Raw genomic sequence first — 18061 nt, forward strand, 5'->3', positions numbered from 1 at the left:
CCTAATCTCTGACCTCACAAGCATAATCTCTAGCCTAAAAATCTTTACATGCATTTTCCTGAAGAAAAAAAAAAGCTTATCTTGTCAAAGTCATCTGCTGGTTGGAGTAATCCCTTGCAGTAGCTGCTTGAAGTTTTCGAAAATCCCTTTCCCAAAAGCTGCTGTAACGACCAGGCTTTGGAACATACCCTCCAGCAAGTTTTTATGAGAAAGCAAATACTACTACTATATTTACAGAATACCAAGTCACATGATTTTACTTTAAATCCATATATGGCATCAGCAAAAAAAGTCACAATCTCAAAATTCTCAGAGAAATTAAAAGAAAGTATCTTGTCAAGCTGGGATATAGGCTAGACATGAAAAGCAGGGATATCTCAAGAAAGCTCAGGGGAAACTTTACAACCCTTGCCATCTGTATTGAGGAATTTTATAGTTTGCAAGTCTGGAAATACCTAAAAACTATCACACCATTTTGAACAGACATCAAGTTCATTAGCAAGTACTGCCAATGAGAAGCAACATCTTCCCATAGATAGTATCTGTATCATGCTAGAATCCATGCTATGACAAAGGGAATGAAGTACACTGCACATGCAGAACATAATGCTTTAACACAAAGCACAAAAGGAGACATTCATAAAAAAAAAATAAATATCACTTTCAAAGCTCAATACCAAAACCACCACAGTTATTCTATGTGTGATTTAGAGTATGGAACCCATAAAGAACTTTTCTGTGCCTTGCATGTACTTAACATCTTTAGCTCTTGGAAAAATCACCTGCCTTAGCAGATAGACTTTGATCTCTACACTAGATGCTGCTGCACAACACTGCAAGACTGTTGGGGTAACAGAACTCACTGAAAAACATGAAGTTATGATACACACACCCCACCATCACACAAACTATATTTGGTGGAAATGGGGAAACTGTACGAGAAGCTTTGTACTTCGTTAAGACTTGTAGATTAACACAGACTTTCACTAAAATGTCTCACATGCTTCAATGTAAGAAAAATCTTCAGAGCAAGACCTTAGAAGTTTTTGATGCCCCAGTAAAAGCTTTAGAAACAATGATCACTCGCTGGCCCTAACTGATTTGCTAGCACCTCTAGCTAGTCAGAGAAGTTGAAGAATTAAACAAAACCAGAAAGATATTCTCTATACAGGCTTCAATCATCCACCCTTCACAATTAAAAAAATAAAAAAAACAAAACAAACAAACAAAAAACCAACACCTTCTAGGAGTACACATTCCTACAAATATCCAAACCAAAATTTTTAAATTGGAACATTACGCAAAGTCAGTTGGGACAGAGTGGGGAGGGGGAAAAGACATAAGAGAGAGAGAGGGTTAAATATCCTTATATCAACTATTTCAAAAATTAACATTTTATTTTGTGAAATAATTATAAACACTGTGAAAAAAAAAATCAAGTTATTAATTATCCATGCCACAAAGCACAAGCTCTTCAGTTCAGATACAAGGATAAACATAATGAAAGTGGAATACAAGTGAAGACAGGTCTACGAACTACTTCCAGAAGTCTGAACTCTGAGCAGCCCCTTCTCCAGTTCAGCAACTTTATCTTCATGTGAGGCTGTGTAACTCTTTGCTGTCTTAATGAGAGAGTCATGATGCTTCTCCAAACAAGCCTTCAGATGTAGGCATATTTCCTAGAAGGAGGAGAAGAAGGTGGATGGAATATCCACAAAGTTAATATTTATGCTTTATAAGGATTTAAGTGAGAGTGGCCTGTTGGTCTCAAATGACTTCAAACATACCTCATCCCTTACTTAAGAACTAGCATTAACAGAGCACAGGAAAGTTACAAAACCCCAGAAGAATAAGAGCAGCCCCAAGCAAAACCCCAATATCATGATCCTGTTGAAATTCAAATAGTCAAAATACTAACATGGTCAAACAACTAGCACTAGCCCAGCATTCACACTACTACCACGCCATTCTTCATTAACCTGTGCACCAAGGTCTTTGCTACTGTGACTGACATTATTGTCCTCCCAGCATGGACAGTACTTCAATAACAAACAGATAGGATGAGATGCTACAGGCAGACTATGATCCCCTGCTTCAAACCCATTAGGATTTCTGTCCCTTTCAAAAGCTGAGCTGGACAGTCATCTTCCTGAAAGCCTAGGAAGAAAGTGTTTGTGACATTGCAAGTGGTCCAGTATTTGAGGGATACTGTTGAGAGGATTCTTGTACTGCCCATCACTACAACACAAATGTAAAGTCTCACAGGTCAGGTCCCAGGGGCCAAATAAGGGAAAAAATAAATAAAATAAAACAAAATAAATAAGTAAATAAATAAAGTCAAGCACCATGATACAAAAACTGGCATCATGCAACTAGCATAATAGCTGCTCCTGGCAGTGGTGGGAAGGCAAGTTTAAAATTTGCCTCCCAGAATACTGGGCAATCATAACATTCCAGAGTCTATTCTCTGGTCTGCAATGCCCAGTTCTGTGGGCCACCTGTATAGCCTGCAGAGACAAGAACAAGCCCTTGCAACCCAGTCAGATCACAAAAGAGAAGTACTCTTCCTCCCACTATCTGTCCAAACTGCCACCTGCACAGCCTACTCATTTTTAGGCCCAGTAAGTGATCATTTATCTATACAGCCCAAGTTAAAAAAACAGTTTTGATAATACCAAGTAGGATTTATTTAAGGGGGAAAAAAAAACAAACAAAAAAAAACCCCTCACCTTAGCTTTCCTTTCTTGTTTTTCAGCATTATCATTCAGTTGCTGGATTTTGAACCTTGTCTGGTGGATTTCTTTTTGAATGGCCATCACTTTATCATATACAACATCTCTCTTCTCCTGAACTCTGTTACAATATCTAAAGGGGGGGAGGAAAAGTTAGTACTGAGCTATTTGACTAATTCCAGATTAAACTTAACCCTACCACAAACAAAGCTTAAATTTAATGAGCATGAAACTAGCAGGTTCTAGAAGCAATATTATATATCATTTACTTGCTTGGAAATTAATCCAGTTCTTAAACTAGAACAACTTAGGTACAAGAAGTGCAAGTGTAACAAAGTGAAGTTAGAGGAGGATGTTGAAGAACTTCAGTTGCTGCCAATCAAGGCAACTCAAGTGACTCCAGTGGAAACAACCTAACAGAGAGATGGACACTGCATCTTCCTGCCTTAGCTTAATGCAGTATAGGTCAATACAGCTCAGGTGTCAATGAAGAGCTCTGCCTAACTCACTGGACCACATTAGAAGCAATAACTAAACTTGATATTTCAGCATAAAGTCACACATTCTCCTTAGCCCCAGATCACCTCACACCAAATTAGAGCTCTAAGCCCATGCATCTACATATGGCCATCATTTTCTTTGCATTCCAAAGACTAAATATTTCCCCATCCTGTAGGTAAATTCAGATAGCTCCAGCTGTGAGCTGCTATATAATCAGCAAAGTTGTTAGTGTGAAAACAGGAGAGCTAATTTTCAAACACAAAAAAGACCTACCAGTTTATACTAAGCATTTGTACAACAATTACAGTTGAAACTCCAGCAGCTGCTTTTGCTAAAAAAAATGGCTCAAATAATTCATATATAGCAATAGCCTACTTATACCTTCTTAAATCAAGGGAACAGTCGGGACATATTCTCTCATTCACCAGTAAAATCCCTTGTTTTCAAACCATGGTTACCTCCCTTCCCCTTTTGCTTATCAAAACATTTAATTTTATCACTTAAGGGAAATATCTTAAAAAGATTAAAAAGATTAATTTGCAGCAACTTTTAACATAAGAGAGCATTATATTATGTTACTTTCATTCTTTATTTTGAAGTAAAAGTAGCTTTTAATCAACCTTATTTAGCTTATTTATACACTAGATGAGGAGAAAAGAAAGCCTGGGAACCTTGCTGCCATTCTACACACCACACAAGTTTCATTAGCATGACTAAATCTTAGTTGACTCTCTCAGTTTTGTGGAAAAAGCTCTCTTCCACTATAGTTAATCTACCTAGCCAATAGTTTTCCATATTCCCTTTCCTATGTATGCACAAAAAAAATATTATATAATAACCTTTCTCCATAACAGTTCAGCACCTCTAATCTTGCAGTGAAGCCACAACATTACAGTTTGCTGCTGCAGAAAGTAACTGCTGTGCTGTAAACACTGCCTTGCAGCTTGCCTTTAGCATATGGTAGGAAGGTAGATGGGCTAAGAGGCTTTGATCAAATGACACTTTCCCTTTTGTTTCAGACGCATCATGTCAGGATAATACTCCTCTGAGATATGAGCCCCATTTCCCCATGGGTCTTGAACATCTTTGATAATGAACAAAAGTGGCAAGGGAAATTATGAAAAATTCATGAAAGGCAAATGGGGCTTTGTTGAAGTCTGATAAGTTGGAAAATTATCCCAATGTGACATTCTCTTTAAGAAGATAAAAGAATCAAGAATAAGCATTATAAATTAAATTAGTGTTCCAATAAAAGAATTGCTGTCAAATCACATTGCAATTATTGATTTGAGACCCCAAGTCCCTGCCTGCAGCATTACTGGTCTTCATGCAAAGCTATCCCACATCACTCATTTTCTTCTCACTGCTAAACTACATGTTTGTATCAGACAAACTTTAGTAGCACATAACAAAGACATAAAGTAGCATCATACAGAAATGTCAACTCATCCATACTCAAATACAGTGTGCTTATATTGCTCAACATCTTCACGCTTCTTTTGTATCCTTATTTCAGCTGTAGACAGCTTCTCATGTTTTGCAGTGACCAGTCTCTTTAAGGATGTTTCATCTGTCGTCCCCTTATTCAGCTCCATCTGAGTACTCTCAAGCTGGTCCTCCAGATCACTGACCTAGAGTACAGAAGTAATAAATTGAGTAGGGGGGAGGGGAAGGGGAAATCAAAATAGCATACCCTATTGGTTTACTAAAATTAGAACTAACTCCTTACTTTTGGAATATCTTATGCTAACAAATTCTCCCAGTTAAATCCCAGTTCCCTAGTATTTATTTGATTTTAAATGTATCCAAATGGACAAGATCTCATCACTTAGAATGATTTTCAGAAATTATGAGTTCTGCTATAGCTCTTAGCTAAGGGCAGTTTGAACATATGCTATACAAATACCTCAAAAAACTGCATACCATTTTTCAAATACTCCTAACAATTTTATTCTCTCAAAACCAAGTAGCAAATAGCAAGGTACTGTATTGTGACAAACTTTTCATCAGGGAAAGAGTAGCTTAGTAATAAAGTTAAAAGCATTTAAGCCATAACAATTTCTGAAGTAATAATTTTTTGCTCTTAGTTTCTAGGCAGAAGAAACTGGATCTCAATTCTCTTCTTCCATCATTTCCTACCAACAACCCCAAGACAGTTCAAACTATTTTAGGTCAGGTTTCTATGGCAACAAAGGCTTTGACTATTAAAAGTGGTCAATAGTACATGAGCAGCTATGTTTTACTGACATTTTTAAGAATGAGATTTTTGAACTTAACTGAATTCTTCCTTTTTGGGGAAGAGGAGAAATGGGGACTCTCACAACAGACATTTACTGACTATCACCTATCTTGCTTAGTCATTAATTTCTCCCTACCCTGATATAAATTTGCATGATACTAACCTCTGATAATATACTGGTCAGTCTTTCCACATTTGCTCCATGTCTTTCCATCTTCTTTTGATATAACTGCACCTCCAGTTGGCATGATGGCAGAACCTCAACTAGGTCTCTATAACCTTCATATTTCTCAATAACTTCTTGCTTTAAAGAGAAAAGATTATTAATAAATAGCTTTAGAACTCAGCTATTATTTTATGTAGTATTAATGCATATTAACTTTTGTATCCATTCCCTCACTGTTTAATATATACTAGTAGTACTTAACAGTTACTGAAATAAGATCTTCAGTTTGTAAAAATGAGCATTTATTTGTAAAGCACAGACAAAGTGACACACAAGTGTTTTACACTGAACTAACAAGCTTGTTATAAAAGCTTTCAAGACAGGAAAAAAAAGAAATTAAAAAAAGCACAACCACACTGTAAAGAAATTCTATACTGGTAAAACCAGAGTTACATACACCATCATAAGAAGAGATGTCTGGAATAAAAGCAATAAGACCTCCACCTTTGGAACAAAATTAGCTAAGAGACAAAGTGGTACAAGCTTCACTGATGTGTGAGTGATCATGAACTCCAAACATTTCAAAACTGGACATTACAAAAAAAAAAAAAACAAAAAAACCAAAACAACTAGGAAGGTAACTTGGTGTTCAGCATACTGGTGGAGACAGACATGAATTTTAGAAACAATGAACAACAGAAATACTATGAAGAATATAATCCAAATCCAAGGATGTTTGTAAGCTGCCAAAATACTGTCAACTCTAGAGAGCAAATAGCCAGACAGACATAATATAAATTCAAGAATTATACACCTGGTTTCATAAATAAATAGTTACCCACTGAGGACAAAGCAGCAGTGACTGCAATAAACAAGCAAAAAAAACCCTAAACCCCAAAAAAACACCCCCCCCAAAAAAAACCCCACACAAACAAACCACCAACACAAAGCCACATACACAACCAACTTTCAGTTTTCTCTGAAGCCGATTTAATTTCAGACTAACCACTGTTGACTTATGATTAAAAGTATAAGTTATTCAAGCAGCAGTTCTAGATTATGACAGCTCAGTAAAACACGCTTTTTCTAATAGAATACCTCCTCGTGTAGACAGAGAAAAACCTTACCTTGGATCTCTTGAGTTTATTAACAGTCTCTTTCATCATTTCTTTGTAATTTTTCAGTTCCTCTGGACTCTCCACGATTTTTGATTTTAGCTGCTCTTGTTCTTCTTTCAAAGTAGCCATTATCACTTTAAGCTCATTCTAGTTAACAAGAAACATACTTTCAATATTAGCAACTAGGTGAACAAAGAGGAATTGTGACACATGGTTTGTCAGGGTCTTGCAATGAGACAAATACTTTTCTCTAAATTGTTCTCTATTAGAATCATAGAATAGTTAGGGTCGGAAAGGACCTTATCATCTAGTTCTAGAAATTTCTAAAATATATATATATTTTTCATTTCCCCTAAACAGCATTAATATTCTCAATCAAAGCAGTAAACAGTCCATTTTCTCCCTTAACATGCTTATTCAGGTGCAAAACTAAGTCACAAGAACAGTGCCTAACTAATATTCCACAAAAGGCCTGCCAGCTAATGCATACTACCAACAGTGCTCTCCTTCAGAACCCCCCACCTAGGGCAATCAAGGTAGTCTATGCATGATTTCAGAGACAGCTGTATCAATCTGGTAGAAGAGCTACAAGCTTCCTGTGCAATCTCTCAAAAACCATCAGGTCAGTGGCTGCCTCATTAGCCATTCTATGCACCGAGAGTAAGCCCATAGCACCTCAGAAATCCAGATTTCTTGCCCTTTAACAGGTCAGCTTCCTGAACACAGACAGAGCATTACATTGAAGAGATGTGCATTTAAAGTTACCAACAAAACAAGTTACTGCAGTAAAACTTCAGGGCAGGCAGGTATGATACCAAATCAGTTTAAAAAAATAAAAAAATAAAAAAATATATATAATAACAGTCACCACCTAAACATTACCTAGCTCCAAGAATAATTTGATCCTAGAAAAAAAGATAATCTATTAGTTGGTCTGAGATGCAAGCTACAGCCTACCCCCACACAGAGGTGTACTTACCAGTTTTCGGGTACTCTCTGCAATAGCTGACTTCTTCTGTGCAATCACTTCTTGCAAAGCTGTCTAAAAAAAAATATTAAAAAAAAAATCAACAAGCTTTAAAAAAACATCTCTATAACTGCTGCCTCCTCTACCTTTCTATCACAGAACTGTCTACAAGTAAAATCCCATTTATGTTTTTTTTTAAGTGCTTTAACTAGGCAAACAAAATTGCAGCCTATAAGGCTTAAAAGACAGGGACAAAGAACATTGTCACAAAAGCCTGTGGGAGCACTAGGGACTGGGAACAGGGATAAGAGACAGAGTACTACTTTGTTCTATTCTATGCCGACCCTGACAGCATTATACACACACAACCTTCTTCACCACAGTCACTGTTCCTGAGAAAAATCTGTTAATACAAGGTCCCAAATAATATAGAGGTCACATGCTTAATAATATTAATAGTAGAGACATGCCTTAAAATAAAAAAAAAAAAAAACAAAAAACCCCACACCCACCCACAAAACAGAAACAAGCAAACAAAAAAAAATCTGTGATTAGTGTTATATATGGTTTGTGGGCTTTTTTTTTTTTTAATTTTCTCTGAAGCAGATGAAAAAGTTACTTATTAGACCTTAGAGGCTAGTTGTCATTGCTGGCAAGTTACCCCTGCAATCAACCTTACTCTTTTTGCTAGGCATTCCCTTTGGTGACCCTTCTTAGGCCTCATTTCCTGCCATGGCTCACCTCCAGTTCCAATTCTTTGAATTCATAGAGAAAACAAAGGGAAATGTACTCATGTTATTGTTCAGAAGTGTGATGTGTATCTCCCAAGTCATTGTAATTATGCGTTTCAAAAAGAAAGGGAGTACAAAAAGTATATATTCAGCTCCAACTCCAATTTCCAGTATGTTTCACATTCCTTAAAATGAAATGAAGGGTTGGTGCTAGGTGTCAGACAAGACATCGAGTGGCAATGACATTTGTTTTATATCAGAAAAGTCCCCTTTATTCTTTGTAAAAGTAAAGGACAGGAAACAAAAAAAAAATCAACAGAAATAAGGAACACCCATGATCAGAAGCTGTAGTGGCACTGAGAGAAATGTATAACAAGATCGTACTTGTTTTCGGCGATAGTCTTGCCTTAGCAGCTGTTCCAGTTCTCGAATGTTATCTGTCAGTTGCTTGACCTCTGCTTGATGTTCAACCGGAACAGTGCTAAGCAAAAAAGGAAGATATTGGACAATTTCAGCATAATTATAGTCAGGTCAACAGAGGACAGTAGATAAAACAATCACTCTCTCCAAATAGTTTACAACCAGTAACTTAAGTAAACAGGTCAAGACAGTCTCCAAGTAACACATTTTATTCTCCTTTACTTGTAAGATTCCATAGTTGAAGCATAATTTAAAGAACTATTTTGGTGAGAAGTGGTACATACTGTCCTGGGTTCAGCAGTAGCAGTTATTTTTCTCCTTCTTAGTAGCTGCTGCAGTGCTGTACTTTAAACTTTAGTCTGGGAACACCACTGATTTTAGTTTGAAAACACCAATGTTTTTAGTTGTTGCTAAGTAATGTTTACTCTAATCAAGGACATTTTCAATCTCATGCTCTGCCAGTGAGAAGGGGCGCTGGAAGCTGTGAGGAAGCAGAGACAGGACACCTGACCCAAACTAGCCAAAGGGGTATTCCATACCACAGCATGTCATGCCTAGTATATAAACTGAGAGAAATTACCCAGAAGGGCCAGATCACTGCTCATGTCAGGCTGGGTATCAGTCGGGAGGTGGCAAGCAATTGTATTGTGCATCACTTGTGTTTATTGTGTTTTTTTCCCTTTTCTCCTTTTAGTTTTATTCTCTCCCCTTGTTATTTCCCTTATCATTATTATTGGTGGTAGCAGTAGTGTTGTATTATACCTTAGTTACTGGACTGTTTTTATCTCAGCTAGTGGGATTTACATTCTTTCGATTCTCCTCCCCATCACTCTGGGAGCCAGGTAGAAGAAAGTGGGGAGTGAATGAGCAGCTATGTGGTTCCAAGTTATCAGCTAGGCTTAAACCACAACAAAGCGTAACAGTAAACTAAGTTTAAAAATCATGCTTAGCAAAGCACAAGAGAACAACACTTTGACCAATTTTGTGGTGATTTTCATTTACAAAATTTGCGTATTATTTGCCATTGAAACAGCATGTATTACAGTAGACCTACAGCTGGCTAGAGAACCTCCTGTCTAACACATACCAAGAACAGCTATAAGAGAAAAAACTCATTTTTTTGAAAGTTATCTTGGAAACTAGCCATCTCTTCATCCCATTATCCACAAGCAAGCAAAAAAAAAAAAAAACTTAATGCAAATACACAGGCAGAAGAACTAAATGGCCTGAAACGAAAAATGAGGCAAACATGTCGAATAACTAAGGAAGACAACTTCATGCATCTGTTAGAGATGGGCTCCCTACAGCTATTGCAGATAAAGACATCTCACCAAAAACTATAACGGCAAAAGGTTTCACCATAGTCCCCAAAAAACAGTATCCTCTCAAAGAAACCATATGCTCTCAAAGTCATATTCTTATTCTGTGCCAGCAACTCATCCAGCCTAGCACCAGTAGAACTACTTCAGCTAACCCTGAACTAACCCAACAGCAACACCTCTATATTTTCTAGCTTATTTCCCAGGAAGGCTAAACACCACCACAGTCAGATAAGGGCCAGAAAAGTCAAGTTTGTTCAAAGTAAACATTCCTCCAGTAGTTATCAATCAATTCTGTCAAATCACAAAGCTTAACTACTCAGTTGCTTTTTAGGCATCCCATATAGAATCATTTAGGTTGGAAGAGATAGAATCCAACCATTAACCTAGCACCACCAAGTCCACCACTAAGCCACATCCTTAAGCCCCACATCTACATATCTTTTAAAAACTCCATCACTTCCAGGGCAGCCTGTTCCAATGTTTGACAACCCTTTTGGGGAAAAAGATTTCCTAACACCTAATCTAAACCTCCCCTAGCACAACTCAAGACCATTTCCCCCACCTTGCTATAGGCTTTTTTCAGGTAGCTGTGGAAATAAGGTCTCCTCTGAGCCTCCTTTTCTCCAGGCTAAACAAACCCAGTTCCCTCAGCTGCTCCTCATAAGACTTATTTTCTAGATATTTCAGCAGCTTTGTTGCCCTTCTCTGGACCCGCTCCAGTACAAGACAGCACTTCAATGTCTCTCTTGTACCTGAGGGGCCCAAAACGGAACACAGTATTCAGGGAGTACCCTCACCAGTGACGAGTACAGGGCAACAATCACTTCGCTAATCCTGTTGGCCACACTGTTTCTGATACAAATAGAGATGCTACTGACCTTCTTGGCCAGTGGAACATACTGCCAGCTGTCGACCAACACCCCCAGGTTCTTTTCCGCCAGCCATTCTTCCCCAAGCCTATAGCATTGCACAGGGTTTTCAGGACCCAAGTGCAAGCATCAGTGCTTAGCCTTATTGAACCTCATACAACTGGCCTGAGCCCACCTATCGAGCATGTCCAGATTGTGTGAACTGAACAAGAAAGTCACATAGTGCATCTCACGGTGCTTACTCCTCCTACTCACTTCAGTTTCTCCAGCTTTGCTGCTGCCTCCCGATTTGCAGTTTCCAGTTGTTGGTGTTTCTCCATAGCTGCTTTCTACAAATTAAATTTTCAGAGATATATTTTTATTTTAGAGGAATATAGTTTCTCTTTGGGCTTCTATTAGGGCCCTGCTCATCATTATTTCACACAAAATGCACCATCTAGGAACTTCTGAGATATTCAGAAGAGGAGACACCGGCAACTCAGTCCACTGCCTGTACATCTATCTTTCTCAAATAATGCAGGGTGTGAGACCTTTGCTTATCAGGCTAAACTATCAAATAAGTTACTGAACAAAAAAATAAATCAGGTAATAGCTCAAGAAACAACTTAGCCATGGTCATCAAGAAATCTTTACAACATTGACAAGCTCATCCACTCTTCTACACTGAGAAGTTTCTTTATGAGCTTTGCAAAGGCTCTTTAACCATTTACAATAGCTGTGTATGCTTATAACATGCAGTATAGTTGTACAAATTTCACGCAATATTAAACTGCTACCTTCCTGTATTACTTGGCTATATTTAAGATTCCGATGTGTTACATAAACATGCAGTTAAAAAGTATAGCCTTTATGCTCCCAGTTCTAGGTTAACATTAATTATCTTTAAGTAGGTATCTAGAGCAACATGGCACCCATTCTTACATAGTTCTGTTGTAACTCCAAGTAGACCTCACGTCGAGATTCTCTGAAATGCATGAAGTTGAGAATACCACTCAAGAAGCGAACTGTCCTCTTTGTTTCTGAAATAGAAATTGCAAGCCATCACTATGCTGGTTTTCACATGTACTGCAACTCCTTAGGAAAAGTTGGAAAAACTTAATTCAAAGAGGTAAAAATTATAGAACAATAAAATCCAAATTAGTTCTTCTCCTGCTCACCTTGCAAAGGTTTCACAGACTACACAAAACCTAGCATCAAACTATGAACTTACAGTGTCCTAGCAATTCCAAGCAATTTAACAAATAGAAATGGCATCTTAGAAACTACCTATTAACGTACAGCCTCCCACTAAAACAGAAGTCAGGGAGAAAGAGTGCCAACCTTCAACTACAACTCTGAAGACAGAACCTCACTGTAACTCAGGCTACCCTAAGACAGCAGTTAGAACTGCAGGAGCTCTTCAGCTCTATTCCAAGCAAACTTTGAGGAATATGATTACAACGGCCTAGGATGTCTTAGACAAGACAGAGCCAAAAGTTCCTCAGGATAGCCTCTTCTATTTTGTTTGTGTTGTACCTGAATTACCACAGCTAGGTATTAAAAAGGGTGAAACAAAAATTCAGTTGCTTCCTACACAAGTATCAGCATAATAAATCCTATGGCATTCCATAGCTGCAAAGGTAATTTTAATTATCATCTATTCGTACAGCATTTCAAGTATGTCACAGTCCACTCTCTAGGCCAGCAGTTCAACAGACTTCTAGCATTCAAAACTCCCCTCAATTACTTAACTGGATTAGCATACATAAACTGCAGGAGGAGAACTGCTCATTATAACCAGCTTGTCTCAGGGCCACAGCAACCATCAGAAGATGGAAGCCATGAACAGTTCCCCATACTAGATGCCCATTTGGCTATGTCTGGATATCAAGCAACACCTAACACCCCAGGAAACACAAGGATTACAGTGCTCTTGCTTACTTGGGTTTAAGACATCAGCAATTTGAAAATCATTAATCTGGCACACCGGAAGTAACCGCTCCCTGAAAGGAAAACAAAATACAACTTTATCTGCAATAAACATTATTCTGCTTTTGTGCTATACCCATTTACTACAAAATGGATCTTGTCCCTCTAATACCAGAGCACACATACAGGAAGCACAGACCACATTAAGTCTCAGAAGAATGGCACAGTATGACTTCACACATTGATTAGCATTAAAAATTTGCATATCTATCATCTCAAAAACTTTTCTATAGACAAAATACTTGCCTCTAGAACAAGTTCTTATGCTAATCAGGAATTCCTAGACTTAACTGTTAGTCTATTCTCCCTTTACAACTGAAGCTAAGCTTACAGTCTAACACACAACTCATTCCAACAAAGAATCTACACAGGATTCAGGCAGCAGCTTTAAACAAGGTACTTAAGATCCCTCTTCTAGGCATAATGATGACCTCCTGGCTGAAGTATATCCACCTTGGCAAGGCTGGATTATTTAGTTAACACATTCATTTTGACAAGATAGCTGCCTGCTGAGAACTTTAGTCTATTAAATACTGCTGTCTCCTGTTCATCTGCAAATTTCACATTGCTCAGAACCAACAGTGGAACCAGCATCAGTGAAAAGGCATGAAGCCCCACTGCTTTTGGTTAATTGGACCTTTACAAGGAATTGCAACTGAACAGATGCAACATCTTCTACTTACATGTGAATATACAAGTTACAAACAGGTAGAAAGCCTTCAAATATTTGTGGATACATTACACTTGTGTTGAGTGGCATCTAAAAAATGAAGAGTCAATACATAAGTATAGAATATTTAACCAAAAACTACACAGGTCTGTTTCCAAAAGAATTCAAAGAGATTAAACACCAAGTATTGTCTCCCCATCTCTCTATGGAAAACATGCTGGAGGCTGAATAACGCCATCAAGTTAAGAGCAGCCTATTTTAAGTGTCAGTTTTGGCTGGTCAAATTGTAAGATGACAATAGTAACTAAGGCAGCAACATTACAAACTCTGGAATTCAATCAAAACCCTCCATTTTATTTTATTCAAAACTGCAGAAAGACAATCCCAGCATTACATACTTAACACCATAAAACTCTTCCCTTAAACATCTTGAAATTCACACACTCGACTGTTTTAAGAAATCAGAAGGCAGCAGGAGGGGTACAGTGCCACTCATTTCTGATATTTTAAGCCTCATACTGTATTAGTATCCCAGTTAATAACTTGATTCTTTAGAGGCAATGACATCTTGTGCATATATTATCTTCCTTTTCAGTTTATTCAAAAATGGCATAAGACATTACTATTTATCCTCACTTAGGAATCAGTTCTTGTTTGACACAGACAGAAGATAAATTGTTAATCAGCAAGGTAACAGTTAACATCCAGCTGCACTTCTCCTTATTTTCCTCTCAGTTAATGGAAAAATGGAGATGATAAAACATTAAAAGCAATATTTACGTTCCTTGTATACCTGTCTAACAACTAAGCAAAGCAAAGATCTTCCTCCAGCCAAAACCAAAGGCAGATGCCTAAGGAGCAAGTATATGTTTTCAAGGCCAGAGATGGTATTCCTTCATAAGCTTGTCCAGTCCCTCCTGGATATTACAGACATTTCCAGCACCCACTTCACAGTTTAACTGCAGAAGTAGAGGGTTCTCCACAAAGCCTGTCCTCACAGCCTACAGTGTGAGCTCCTTTTCATGCCCACTAGTCTCTCTAGTGGAAAAGGGAGTCTCTTTTCCATGAATAATAAACAAACAACCCAGAGGCAGCACACCCACAAAACCACTATTTCTAAAAGTATATTGAGCTGAAGCCAACTTCTACATCTTCTCAGACATGATCAGCAAGGCCCCAGCAACAGCCCAAAAATGATGCTCCCAAGATCCCCAAGATGCCAAGATCCCACTCATGCAATGACAATATACAGAACAGCAAACTACTTCCAATTTGATAGTTAGAGAATGAAACCAACATTTAGTTTATTATGTGCAATTATTTCTTTCACATTTCCTTACACCTGCCACTACAGACATACCATGTAAAAATGCTCCAGACGAATTCCACATACTTTCTGCAGGACTCTCATGTAAATCATATGTAAAACTTCAAGCTGCAAGAGGACATGAATCAGTATTAGAATCATAGAATAATTACAGGTGGAAAGGACCTTAAGATCATTTAGTTCCAACCCCCCTGCCATGGGCAGGGACACCTCACACTAAACCATGCTGCCCAAGGCTCTGTCCAACCTGGCCTTGAACACTGTCAGGGATGGAGCATTCACAACTTCCCTGGGCAACCCATTCCAGTGCCTCACCACCCTAACAGTAAAGAATTTCTTCCTTAGATCCAATATAAACCTCCCCTGGTTAAGTTTTAATCTGTTACCCCTTGTCCTATCACTACAGTCCCTAATTAATAAATACTCTGTTTATTCCACATGATTGATTATTCAGGGATTCCAGACCAGGCCATGAAGACTGACAAGTTTTCATTACAAGAGCCAGAAGACTAACAAGTTTTACATTCCAATAGTTTGCAGTTCAAGCATTACTATCTCATAATACAGTTATAAGAAACAGCAAGAACTGGACAGCTATAGCCCTACCTACCACAGCTATGCATTGTTTTTCATTATATCACTGCCCACTGATCAGTTTTCAAAACAGGTGACACCAAAATCTGAAAAAGGTCACAGCACATATAAATCCCATAGCAAGGGCACCCTTCATCCTGTTATTAAAATGGAGTGGCAGAAAATACCTACAGGCCAGTTATTCATTTACAGCACTGAACCATGATCAATTCAAATCAATCTCACTTCTTAAAAACAATCATCTCATCATTCCCTAACCAAGCAGGGCCAGCCTCCTCCTCCAGCAGGCACAAGCACTTACCTAACAGCACAAAGAATCACACAGTACATCAATTCAACTTTAAAGTCACTTTGCTTTTGTCAAGGACACTACAAGTCTGTTCTAACACAGTCAGACAGACACAAGAAAAAAAAAAGGGGGTGGAGCAGGGAGGGTTTTTTTATTTGTTTTTTTTACAGCATTGGTTTAAAAGCATTAGGTGATCAACTAAGCTGTTGAAACTATGACACTGTACTAAACAGTGGCTATTTTAACCTAGTTCCCACAAAACAGAGAAAGACAGGCTCTTTACTTCCATGTATGTCCATGTTCAAACCCTCACCACCTTCCTGCTGAGACTTGAGCAAGCTTCTCTCAAGCTGAAGAGAGAAGCTGTAGGTTTAACCCTGTAACTCCTATAAGACTAACCTGTCACATCAGAAAAACAAATCACCTCACTTAGAAGGCATAGCTGCACACCAAAGATCATGCAAGCTGGGGAAACACCTGATACCAAACTGAACAAGTATTTAATCGTGTATAGAGACATATGGGCAAGGCTATAAGAACTCTCAAAGTAATGAGGGCATGGAACAAGAGGACCAGATGTCTTCTTTCGAATCAGTGTGGGTCTTTTTCCTTTGGATAAGGCCTGAGAAACAGATAAACAGCTGCAAAAGAAAACAGCTAAAGGAGCCTATCAAGGTGGTAAATACACCCAAAGAAGAACATGTAGTTAACTGGCAAAACTAAACAAACATCCTAATGTTCTTAATTAACAGGTTTCCATAATAAAGGTAAAATGAGTGGGGATATTTCTCCCCAGTCGACTACCACAATTCTCAGAGACCACTCCTCAAATTCAACAGCACCTGCACCATGGCCTTATCTACCCAAATTATGATATGCAATGAGTAACAGAAATTGGATGGACATTTCATGAAATTATGATTAATACGTGCATAATACAGCTACATAAGATGTAATCTGTCTCTTCCTGGTGTGCATGACAAGCAGAGCAAACCCCCATGCACCTGGTACAGTAATAAAGTAATATCAGCTTTTTAGCTTATCATCCTGGCTAGAGTTTATTTAGAATCATAGAATAGTTTGGATTGGGAAGGACCCTAAAGATCATCTAGTTTCAACCCCCCTGCCACAGGCAGGAACACCTTTCACTAGACCAGGTTGCTCCAAAGCCCCGTCCAACCTGACCCTGAACACTGCCAGGGATGGGCTCCCCCTGCCACTCCCGCCCCACCACTGCAGGCCGCAGCCTCCTCCAAACACTCTCACGCACCTTAGGGTTGCCAAACACGTCGCCCTTGACCAGGTTCCGGGCCTCGGCGCCGGTTAGGATGAGGCCGCGGAGGTAAGTGATGATATCGTCGGGGGTGTATTGAGGAAAAGTGAGCGCCTCCATCCCGAAACAGGACAACCACCACACCGCCAACGGCCGCTCAGCTTGAATCTGGCGGGCAACTCCCCCGCCACAGCGCCGCGTCACGCGCAACACGCCAATGACCAATCCACGACCACGCCGGCGGGAGGGGGCGGGCTTTGGTTAGGCCCCGGCGCTCGGCGGCCGTTGGCGCCTCGGGGTGGGGTCGCCTGAGGTGGTTGGTGGGAGCGGAGTCGCTGTCATGGCTGTGGCAGCAGAGGGAGCGGCGGTGGCCTCGCACCTCTCTGGCTGCGGGGTTTGGAAGGCCGCCAGCAGCTGGCTTGTGGTGCTGAACGCTGCAAGAGCACCTACCACCGGAGGCGTTCTCCCAGGAGCAGGGCAGGTCCTCCTGCGTACGGGTGGGCAGGCAGAGGAGCAGCATGGCCCAAGTCAGAGGGAACTGAGGCACCTGTGGAAAACTTGTCCTTGGTAAAAATGCTTCTGAAAAAAAAACCTCCTTAGTTACCTTCTCCCGACTCCTGAGAGGAGCTAAGGCCAATCCAGTGCAGCATTGCACAGGGCTCTCACTTAATTAGTACCAATCATCACCTCTTGCAGTTTGACATAATTTATGACAAAATTTGCACTGTTCGGGGTTGTTTTGTGCAGTTTTGATGCTCTCATCCAATGCACGTGTCCTCTGCACCTCCAGCAGAAAGCAGCACCTGCTCAGCCAGCAAGGTCACAGCACTGCTCCTGAAGCTAGGCAGCTTTTGAAAGCAGTTGATACAGAGGTG

The 18061-nt window shown here is 39.3% G+C and overlaps 1 protein-coding gene across 1 annotated transcript; it reads right to left on the reverse strand.

Annotated features, from left to right (window-relative positions):
* Positions 1-1425: 1425 nt before the first annotated feature.
* NUF2 (NUF2 component of NDC80 kinetochore complex) lies at positions 1426-17353 on the reverse strand. Its single transcript, XM_005147069.3, has 13 exons — positions 17184-17353; positions 15064-15138; positions 13717-13793; positions 12986-13047; positions 11987-12084; positions 11321-11394; positions 8839-8935; positions 7736-7798; positions 6766-6903; positions 5636-5776; positions 4689-4864; positions 2730-2865; positions 1426-1679 (listed from the first exon to the last, which is right to left on the reverse strand). The coding sequence occupies exons 1-13, from the start codon at positions 17304-17306 to the stop codon at positions 1530-1532; spliced, it is 1410 nt and encodes a 469-aa protein (XP_005147126.1). The 5' UTR covers positions 17307-17353; the 3' UTR covers positions 1426-1529.
* Positions 17354-18061: the final 708 nt, after the last annotated feature.

Source organism: Melopsittacus undulatus, chromosome 6 (genome assembly GCF_012275295.1).
Source record: "Melopsittacus undulatus isolate bMelUnd1 chromosome 6, bMelUnd1.mat.Z, whole genome shotgun sequence".
Classification (NCBI taxonomy): Eukaryota; Metazoa; Chordata; class Aves; order Psittaciformes; family Psittaculidae; genus Melopsittacus; species Melopsittacus undulatus.